The sequence below is a fragment of the Adiantum capillus-veneris genome, chromosome 1 (assembly GCF_014529385.1).
Source record: "Adiantum capillus-veneris isolate H3 chromosome 1, ASM1452938v2, whole genome shotgun sequence".
NCBI lineage: Eukaryota > Viridiplantae > Streptophyta > Polypodiopsida > Polypodiales > Pteridaceae > Adiantum > Adiantum capillus-veneris.
In genome coordinates, this window is record NC_140931.1 from 10,976,847 (window position 1) to 10,987,981 (window position 11,135).

At 42.5% G+C, this 11,135-nt stretch overlaps 1 protein-coding gene across 1 annotated transcript; it reads right to left on the bottom strand.

Annotated features, from left to right (window-relative positions):
* Window positions 1-1,598: 1,598 nt before the first annotated feature.
* Window positions 1,599-9,392, bottom strand: LOC147464314 (plasma membrane ATPase). The gene is made up of 21 exons (XM_086513976.1): window positions 9,045-9,392; window positions 8,811-8,930; window positions 8,071-8,181; window positions 7,829-7,966; window positions 7,584-7,718; window positions 7,316-7,495; window positions 6,112-6,318; window positions 5,905-6,024; window positions 5,679-5,798; window positions 5,380-5,502; window positions 5,197-5,301; window positions 4,814-4,958; window positions 4,092-4,256; window positions 3,732-3,970; window positions 3,595-3,627; window positions 3,422-3,503; window positions 3,126-3,286; window positions 2,872-3,045; window positions 2,613-2,795; window positions 1,992-2,173; window positions 1,599-1,892 (listed from the first exon to the last, which is right to left on the bottom strand). Exons 1-21 carry the CDS (start codon window positions 9,102-9,104, stop codon window positions 1,796-1,798), a joined length of 2,880 nt encoding a protein of 959 aa, XP_086370102.1. The 5' UTR covers window positions 9,105-9,392; the 3' UTR covers window positions 1,599-1,795.
* Between the last annotated feature and the right edge of the window lie 1,743 nt (window positions 9,393-11,135).

Consider the following 11,135-nt stretch of genomic DNA (forward strand, 5'->3'; position numbering starts at 1 on the left):
TGACTCTCGGATGCAAGGGAATATGATGACGTGAATTTCCTTAGAGAATCCTTTTGGAAACCCTGAAAATCCCCTAGTGATGCTAACATGAGTATAAAAGCTCTTTGTCAATATAATGCATGTTCAAAACTTTGACCAAGAGATTTTTTGCTAGTGTTGAATCAAAGTATGCATAGGACTCATCTCCTTTTTGTTAAACGCCACCATTTTAGAAGTTTCTATTGCAGTGAAGGAGAAATGGGTTTTTGAGTGGTGGTCTCAATGTAAATGCTTGTACATTTACTTCCATACTCTATTTTTGGTGATAAAAATGACACCACCACAATTAGCAATGCTTTCATGGTCCTTCGACAGCAAATGAGTGATACATGTCAAAGTTGGACGAAACCCTGCAAAACGGTTGCCAAATAACATTGTGATTGTTGAAAATCTTCAGAGGATTGATTTCATAGATTTAAAAAAAAGAATCTAGCTAATCTAATACTAGTTTTAATGCTTTTGCAACGATTGCGATGTGCATTACATTCATAACTTATCCAAAGAGAAATTATTCACAGAAAATGGTAGCAAGGGTAAGATATTATGTAATAATTCATCCAAAGAGGGAATTCTTGTGTTCAAGCTTCTGTTCTTCCTCTTCTCTTTATTATGTGCCTCCCCTTTCTATTTGACGACTTCACTCTATTTTTCTTGTGTATTTTACAACATAAGTGCAAGAACACCTAGTTTATCCAAGGTGAAGGCTCACATTGGCATAAGCAAAAAATTTGACAACAATGGAAGCCCTGATAACAGTGTGAACGCTCATATTTGCATATTACACCCTTAGGACCCCCCACCCAATCTAGAAAAAATAAAAATCCTTTCAAAACATCTCAAATGCATAAGTGAGGGCGAGTCCATATAAAGAGAGGTGTGCACATTTGATACATTTGTGTTTCTCAACTCCTTTATTTTCCCTTCATTATTTTCTTCTCTTTAGAGTGTCCTTCCAATGTGTAGGTAGTGTCCTTCCACAATAAGCCACAACCCTTAGACAAATTACAACTAAAAAAACACTTTCAAACAAAAAGATTCCAAAAAGGAAGTTCCCAAGATCCTTGAATGAAGGGACCCATTTACAGACGAAGGCAATGAAAAACTTGTACACCATTCTCCTTCCTCATCTATGGCAAAAGATGATGTGTCTCTGTATATGGCCCCCAAGTTAATGCCCCTCCCAACACTAAATAATATGACGAGGGAGTGTGTGACCTTAACCTGTGCTCCATTAAAAGTCACAAAAAACATTGGACTTTGCCATGTGGCCCTAATCCTATGGTTAACTTGCTCACAACAAGCTTAATCTAATGGTCCACAATTGCTTCCAAAAGTTCCAGGAGAAAATACTAATGCCAAAGGCTGCCGGGCACGAGATAGGTTGCCAATATTCGCTCACAAGCACGCACAAGTGTCACGAAAGAAAGTCAAAACTGTACAAATCGCACGTGCAAAAAAACAAATGGCAAATCTTTATTAAGAGAATATAATTGTTACAAAGGCTATTGTTGTATCCCTGTATATTGCTCGAGTTGATGCTTAGCAGCTCTCTCCTTGCAAGTCTCTCAATTTATGCACTCTGTTTTCTAATTAACAAAGGCTTTAAAGCTTGTTATACAAGAAAAATCTGTTAGGCGCGACACGTTTCGCCGCCTGCTTTAGCGCAGACCACAGAAAACTTGTCTCTGTGCCAGACATTCCAAAAACTAATTTGCAGAACTAACAAAAAGCAAGGGGCTTTTAAGCAATTAATCCATCAAACTGTGTATGCCTGCTGAATGGTGTTTATGTCAAGACCTTTCAACCTCACCACCGACTCCACATGACCCTTCAAGGTGTGAAGCTCCCTCAATCTGAAAGTAATTGACAACAGAAACTCAGCCTTCCAAACAATATCGTAAGGCAAAAACGTGGCACTCACGAGAGAACTGACATGACCAAAAGTTTCATACCTTGCAATTTCAGCTCTCCTCTTAGCCTGTTCAGCAATCTCTGTTAGCTCATGATAGCTGCTCCTATCAGAGAAAAGTTTGCTTGGTTCTGGTGGATGCAAGCCATGCAGTGTGCGCTGTGCATGGGCCCATTGTGCCTCTCTTGCCTCTTTTCCATAATCTTTCTTTCTTGTGAAAGCCACCTGTACATGGATACAACATTTCAGGAAAAGAACAAGATCACATAGGGTGGACAAAATCTTCAGTACCAGGATTAGCCCAACTAAGTACGCAATTGCCCCATCAGACCTCATGGTCATAATGTAATGGAACTTCTTCAAAATCTTTAAAGTGTTCATGAGTTAGGGAGAAGGCTGTCCTATCAAACCTTTTGGTCATGGGTATCACACACTGAAGGATAATGATCGTGAGTTAGATGAACAGCTACACATGCAACCAAACATGACTTTAAATATGATGTGTGATGTACACACAAGAGGCATTCACACATGGATTGGTCACTGCAGTACATGCCCATCATACAAAATTCTTTTGTCACATGCCAGCTTGCAAACACCATAAATTTGAGCTGGAGAATACATGCCGTCAACATCACTAGATACTCAGGATGCGCAACATTACCCTTTGTTCCAAGAGGAGGTCCCATGATCTTCCACTTAGAATGTACCGAACGGCGAACTTGATAATGTCAAGGGGTACATAGGTGACAAGGCTATATAGCCAAATAACCCCAGCCCAGCCCCAACCAATACCTCTGATACTGGCAAAACCCCATGTCGCATACACAGCCAGAAGGGTTGCCACCTGTAGAGAGGATATGACTGCAGTTGAAGATGGAACTCTTTCCAAAAAGTATAAACAATTGGTGCAGAAAACTCACCAGCTGGGCTACGACAAAGGCAATCAGGAGCAATAGCCCAGGGCGCTCAAGGAAAGACCAGCTTCTTGATCTGGTTACAAAAATGAGCGCTTGGCTGATAATGCTCACTTGCAAGTACACGGCAGCTGTGAGTTGGCTTTGACTCCAACTAATGTCCCTCACTCCAAATTTGTCCTGGCAATAAACATACTTGACATTAGGGCCATTCCTTGATCACACGTTGACCTGCATTTAGAAGAGTACAATCTACTCACAGGGAAAAATGTAGTTTTATGGGCTGCCCAGAAGAAAACAACTGTCATCAATGCCATGTAAGTTCCAAGAACAACACCAGTTGCAAAAATCTCTCTCAGCTTCCAACTATCCGGTAAGGGGCTGGGCTTTACCCGATCTTTTGAGATAGTCATGATTGTACCTACCACACAAGGCAATAGCTAAGACGACAAGCTCATGAATGAAGACACATTGCATCTGAGTCGCAACATAGTGGAGCCTTGACTGATAAGTACATTTGGAGTGCTTGACAAACTAGTTTGATTGGCAGGCTTACCATCATTTAGTATGGCAATGATCAGGACCATAAAGGGCGAAAAATCAAACTGCCAAATAAGAGCCAAAAGTAGGAAGCCCAACTACAAAACATAACACAAAGAGGATCAGTGTAAGGTTCAATGTGTATCCCGAATAACTTTAAAAGGCTAGTGTTGAGGACACAGAAATTACCACTATACGTATGGTGATAGAAACTGCATAAATCTGCATAGGAGAGAGAATGAACCAAAGTAGCAGGACTCAATCTTCAAACCCACACAAATAAACATTCAAACAACATGTCAATCAACAATGATTTTGGTTTGTACCGTATAATTCTTCATCCTCTGGAAGATAGCACGGCTGGTAAGAACTGCACTAATAATAACACTCAGACCAGGCTCCGTCAGCACAATATCAGATGCACTCCTTGCAGCATCAGTTGCATCGGCAACAGCAATGCCTATGTCTGCTTTCTTCAAAGCAGGGGCATCATTGACACCATCGCCTGTCATTCCACAAATGTGTTTCTTCTCTTGCAAGCGTTTGACTATTTCATACTTGTGCTCTGCTCAAAAACACATTTTGTATGTCACTATTCGAGAAGACCACCAGAGATGCATCGAATTTACAAAGACTGCACTTAATGAGTTCAGCAAGGTCTAAATTAGGTAGAAAAATATGCAGACCTGGAAAAACTCCTGCAAATCCATCTGCCTTTTCAATGAGCTCGTCCACAGGGAGAGAGGCAATACTTTCATCCTTATCCTGTCCTAATAAGGACGATGAAGGGTACATGTTGGTGCCCATACCCAACCGTCTGCCAGTCTCCTTGGCAATAGCAAGTTGGTCACCTGAATAACAGAATACACATGTCTTAACACTTTATGAACCAGTAACCTTTCAGTAAAATAAGCACTTAACAACTAAATGGATATGGAGGAGGGAAGAAACCCAAATTTAACCCTGGTATCATCATTAATCCCTTTATAATTCTCTTTCAATTTCAAAATATCATAAACTGTTGAAAATATTTTTTCTTTTCTTTTTCTTTTTTTCTTTTTTTCTTTTTTGCCTGGTTTTTTTTTTTGGGGGGGGCAGAGTGGGTTTGGGGGGGGAGAGGGAGGGGGGGGGAGTCGAAACCTCAGCGCTATTTGATGGCCAGCCCAAAGTTATGTCCTAGAAGGCCTTCTACTCTACACTAAAGGCTGCAATTGTCGATACCTTAATCTAAAGGGCCTTGGTGTTTTCCATAGAAAACATACACACACATATGACGCATGTAAATGCGCACACGAAATGATTATAGTCGCACATGAGTTGTGCCACTTATGAGTATCCAAACTAAAATAATCAAGCACGATATGTACAGCATAATATTCACAAAAATAAAAGCAATGCTTTGAGTTACCTGTTATCATCTTAACATTGACACCCAGATTCAAAGCTCGTCGAATCGTCTCAGCACTATCATGGCGAGGAGGATCAAAGAGAGGCATCAAGCCACAAAAGAGCCAAGGACCACCATCACTCTCTTTGTTTTTCTCTGGCACTTCCTGTAATTATATATGAGCTACATTCAGCACAAACTCAAGAAATATATAGACCAATTAGCTCATCCCATAAGCAGAGACACGTCATGTCGTTATGCAGAAAAATAATGAGATCAATTATACCGAATGAGGCACTGCAACAAAGCAGTAATCAATGAACTTCCCAATTTGTAAGAAAACAATGCAAAGCCAGGGATTGCTACGAGTAAAAACTTCTAAACAAGGATGGGACAGAGGTAACCTGCCGAGCCACTGCAAGTGAACGCAACCCACGCTCTGCAAACTTATCAATCACTGCATGGACGCGTGCTTCGATATTGTGTTTGTTGTGAGCAAGGGCAAGTATCTGCACACAAACCTCAAAAGTAAGCTGAATTTCAAATGAGGGATGGTTGCAGGAAAGGGCAGTGAACAGGAAGAGCACCTGCTCAGGAGCACCTTTACTAGCTCTATACCATCTACCATCAGAGTCAATGTACGTAAGTGCAGTTCTTTTGTCCACAGGATTGAAAGGAAGAAAATGTAACTCCTGGACGTTGGCACGTGCCTATCACATACAAGAACGATGGTGAGAGGAGAACTTCACAGCACATTGCCGCAGTCATAGTCTCTTGATGAATATTCTGCAAATGTCTGCCACTAATATGGAACAATTTGGCTGCACACTACTTCATCCAAAACAAAGCAAGAAAGAGAACAAACTGAATGCCTCTGAATAGTTACCTCCTTGGGATCAGCAAGCATGCCAACAATTGCAGCATCAATGGCATCTTGATTCTCAGTCCTGGAGGCTCTTGCCGCCAAAAGAACCACCATGTCCTTGTCAATACCTTTTGAAAAACACTGCAGACAAAAACAATTATTAGCAACTAGTAAGCACCAATTCGAGGATAAATAAGACAAGAAACGCGTGGTAGCCTGTAAGTATAAAAACCAGCTCCCTTCATACCTCAATCAAATTCTTGTCAACTGTGAGTTTATTCAATGTTAGTGTACCCGTCTTATCACTACAAAGAACATCCATCCCAGCCATTTCTTCAATGGCTGTCATACGCTTTGTGATAGCCCCCTGAGATCATCACCACAACCCATTAAGTCAGAAATTCAATAAGAAACTTAAAAGTAGACTTGGTTGTACCTACTCAAAAAAGCTCACCTGTTGTGACAGGCGGTGAGATCCAATGGCCATAGTGACAGACAGCACAGTAGGCATGGCAATGGGAATTCCACCAATAAGCAATACTAAGAGATTGTTAATCCCTTCCCTATAAGCTCTGCGCTGAATCGGATACATGACAAGAATCTCAATAACTATCCCAACAGCAATAGAGCAAATGCAGAAATTTCCAATGGCAGTCAAAACCTGTAGGTAGAAAGCAAAAAAAAAAACATAAATCTCTATACAACATGCAGCAGAGCATCTGGTTTATTGCTTACAATTCAAACAAAATAGCCCCTTTCCATCTTAATTAGTGACCAATTTTGATTCAAAATTTACGCAGAGCATCAGAAATGTGGCCGCTCAGGAAGAAAAAGCACTAAGAAGTAATCATCTGTTTTTTACTCAAAAAATTCTTATGTTACCAACATTGCACACTCTCGACTCAAAATCCATGATGAGCATCACTAAATGGCCTGCTCCTCTCAAGAACGACAAACAAGCTTGTTACTCTGAGAATCTACAATGTGCCTAAATAGCACAAAGTTCGCAACTTTGGAGAATGAACCAAGACATGATCAAATCTAATGGTGGACAAAGATATACTAGCATCCATACTTGAGTCAGGCAACCAAGCATGTTCCTGCCCATAGAGCAAGTTTCTTCCCAACTTTTGTTGTCACTCTCAGAGAGAGAGACGTGCTTTCAGTAGCCAAACAAAAGTAGCTCCATCCAAGAAAAGAAAGCTTCACATGCTCTAAGCAAAAACTCACGCGCGCGCGTGCACTCACACGCTACAATATATAAATCAAAACCAGGCTTACTCGTAGCGTTAAGAACCAAAACTCTAGAATGCAGATGTCGCAAGTGATATCTTGCAGAAAACTATTGAGAGATGAGCTACTCTGACCCAATCCCTAATAGAAATCCGTAAAGGCCTTCTGCCTAGCTGCAAACGAGTACAGTAAAACTAACAGAGACTGCCAGGAGCAGCCTTAGAGCAGAGCCAAAACCACATCCATGCAAAAGAAACGAATTCAAAATTCATCCAAGTAAAAGGTCTATAGTATGCAGCACTTTCTTCAAAAGCAGCATCACAACTGCAAAAGCATACTCACAGACATTCTACACGAGCCAAGACACTCCTTTGCAGCACAACTCCTGGTTTGGAAGGAGAAGAAATATGAAGTTAACAGAATACCTTCTGGAAATGACCAACTTGGTTGGTTGAATCAACCAAATGAGCAGCCTTGCCAAAGAATGTGTGGACACCAGTTGCAATGACAACTGCTTCAATCTCTCCCTGTTTGCAAGTCGACCCAGAAAACACCTCATCTCCAGGTTTCTTGGTCACAGGAAGCGACTCTCCTGTGAGCGCAGACTGCAACCAAGTAATATGGGACTGAGTCTTTGCCTTTTGCCTTTCACAGCTTTCCCACTTCTTGAAGGAAACTAAAATAGATTGCTACCTGGTCTATCTTCAAAGGATCACCGTCCAAAAGTCGTGCATCAGCAGGAATTATATCACCCAATTTAACACTGATAATATCCCCTGGAACAAGAATGCAGGCATCTTGCTCACTCCAATGCCCATCTCGAAGAACCTGTATGAGTGCAAACTTTTGTGGCCTGTATTCGCAAAAACTTGGAGCACAAACATAACTGCCCATAAACAGGCATACATGACAACAAAAAAGATTTATGGAGACTGAACCTTTGTTTTAGGAGCCAGTCTTGCCATAAGAGCTGCCGCCGCATTTCCTGCATTATTTTCCTCGAAGAAGGAAATGGTAGAGTTAATAACCAGCAGAACCACAATACCGACAAAGTCTTGCCAGTCAGGAGGGGTTTTCTGCAAGAATAAACCATGAAACAGATTCATCTTATCCATTTTTACAGACAAGTAGTAATACCATCGAAATGCTTCTGGCAGCCTCTAATTGTCAACTTATATACCTCCCCCTTGTATTTTCCATTAGCTAAGGCTATTGCCATGATTGCTGCAGCTTCCATAACCCAGGACAGAGGGTTCCACATGAAGCCAAGAAACTTGAGAATCTTGCTCTCCTGCACATCATAAACATTGATGGTCATAAATGCTGTGAAACGCAAGCCTGGATAGAGTAGATCCATGTCAAGAGCAAGAGGCGGAAACATAATATACTGAAGACCTACAACATGTATAAAGAAAACAGCATCCCTAACAAAAGGAAAGACGTGAACAGTAATGAGCCCCCGAGGGAGTGTGAAACCCTTATCTTTAGGGGCCTGTAAGCATCCTATTGAAGCTCGGTAGAAGTCCGAACAATACAGCTCAGCTCCACCAAACACAGCTTCCAAAACACCAAAATCCAATGTATTGGAAGCTTGAAAAAGCCCATAGCACAAACGTTTCATTAGGATGCCTCTTATTTCCATTACTGGGAGGCAATTTCATTAAGATTGTGGTCCGATTCACACTGCTGCCTCTGATGGATAACTGGATGCTAATAAGCTTGATTTGTAGAGGTTTAAGTGCTAAGAACCAGCCACAATAAATGAGTGAACGTTATCCTACTCTGAAATAATGTGAGGAGTGAAGTCATGCAAAGATTGTCCACACTCTCCAATCAGTCTCCCTCGGCATTTCATGGGTATGCATGAAACGAAAGCACAGTACAGAAGTAGATCCATAATTTCGGGCCACATATGCTTACAGATTTCTCCTCCAACTTGTTGTATCCGAAAATCTTGAGGCGACTCCCTCCCTCATCGGAGGTCAGCCCTTCCTTGGTGCATCTGAGCTGCTCGAAAACCTCCTCAATGGGGATTCTCTCCTACAGAACAAGGATGACCAGCATGGTGAGGCACAAACACAGCTAAGCGGACCATGCATTTAGGTCACAACACATGCTGTGTAGCTACAAGACCGATGCGTTGGTCTAGCTTACCAAATCAACAGTCTCCGAATTGAGGGCTTCTAAACCAATGGTCTTCTCATCAGGCCCCATTTCGTGTACAGCTAAGCCAAGCAAATTCCTTGAATCCGAGAAGGTCGTCCGCTCTGTTTCTTCTGTCAAGAGAAGCCCATCATTTCCTGCAAGCTTTCGTATGATTGAAGGTATCACTCGCTTCTTGAAAAATCGCAGAGGTTGCTAGCGATTGCAAAATTAGGCCCTAGTTAAAAGTGGCAGAGTGATGGCTGGATGGCACATGCACCCCGCACAGACGCGAGGCGACGAGGAGAGAAGAGATCGGGGGTGAGAGTTTGAATGGGTGGGTGTGGGTGCGCGCCGGTGATACTACTTAAAACGGCAAAACAGAGGAGGGCTTTTATCGAGGCTTCTTTGGGCACCCAGCCATCGTCCCCTCCGTTGCTCCTCGTCAAAGATGACGGCAAGAGAGGGCCCCCGCCGCGCGCCATCCCTCGATCCTCGAAAGGGCTGGCCCGGCCGTCACTGAGTCAATCCTCATTTTTATTTGATTTGTATATTTTTCACTCCAGTCAACAGGCGAGGTTGCCACATTTTCTCCTCGAGCCCTTTAAAAAGACAAGGGGAGGCACAGCAACGGTTCAGTGTTGAAGTACCCTGTGTTGACATTGCCTGCCTGCAACAGTGCAATGGCTTCGATAGCTGCAGGCTTTTTTTTTTGGGGCGAAAATCTAATGCCACTGAAATTCTCTTCTACACTGGCGTCTTGTTTTTTTTTTTAACGGCAAAAGTCGTAGAGTTGGAACTTTTATAGAAACGAGTTAGCCTAAAATTGTTCAGGACCCAGCCACCCAGGTGCCTGAAATCCCTTAAAGACCGCCCACGATTTTTATTATATTATATTCCCCTATGCCTTCCTCATATTTCATATTCTTCATAATGCACGACTCCATTTTGAGACCTTATTCCCACCGGGAATCTCTGTGCATAATTGATTGAGCCAAGTGACACACACACACACACACACGCACGCACGCAGACACACAAACACACACCTGCATAGAAGCTAGCCAAGGAGGGAAGAAGAGGTGGGGGGTGAGAGTTTGTGAGGGTGGGTGGCTATGTGTGCGCCAATGTTGCTTGTCGAGGCTGCCTTGGCACCCAATCATCGCCCTATTGTTGCTCCTCGTCAAAGGCCCCACCCTCACCCCTCCCTCCATCCTCGACTGGCCATCTTGGAGTGAATCCTCATTTTTATTTGATTTGTATATTTTTTACTGGCGAGCGACCACATGAGAGTCCCCCGTTTGGGTCATGGGCTCAACCCTTCCTCTTGTAATCATTGTTGTAATTTAACATGTTTTTTTTTAAGGGTATGTGGATCCGGAATATTGGCATTGTTTTTCAAAAGAAAGGGAGTGTGTATATCAAGGGAGTTTCATTATGTGTTCATCGGAGTATCTTTCAAATTTTTAAACACGCATTTTATTTTATCTAGAGTCTCTTCTTGCAATGCACACATACATCCAAAAGAAAACTCTGGGCGGTGGAGATGCTAAATTGGTCCATCGCAGATTTGGAGTTTTTCGCTAGTCGTTTGCACCTCTAAGGAGGCGATGGGGTGCCAAAATTAGCACTCTCTATGAATTATGAGAAGAGAAGACGGGTTTGTAGTATATTATGTTGTCCTCGCCATCGATCAGATGCAACTCCAAGCATGTGTGCACTCAGCTAGTCATCAGCAAGCCAATGTAGTTGCAACCAAGGGTTCATGTGTGCTTTGCAACGTATACCAATCGACAGAGATTCTGAGCTATCCTACCCACCATGGCAACTACATGTGCTCTCTCTCTCTCTCTCTCTCTCTCTCTCTCTCTCTCTCTCTCTCTCTCTCTCTCTCTCTCTCTCTCTCTCTCTCTCTCTCCTATCGAAGTAAAAGAAAGTGCTAGCGTCTGTCTCCAGATGCCTTGTTCCTTCTAGTCGTCATGCTTTTTACCAAAAAAAATGCTTTTCAGAAGTGGCGATGAGTTTGGTAAAGTGAAATAGCAAGAAGGGTGGCTGACAAAGGGTCCCCCTTCAGCACAAGCACCAACCTACTTGTTGGCACTT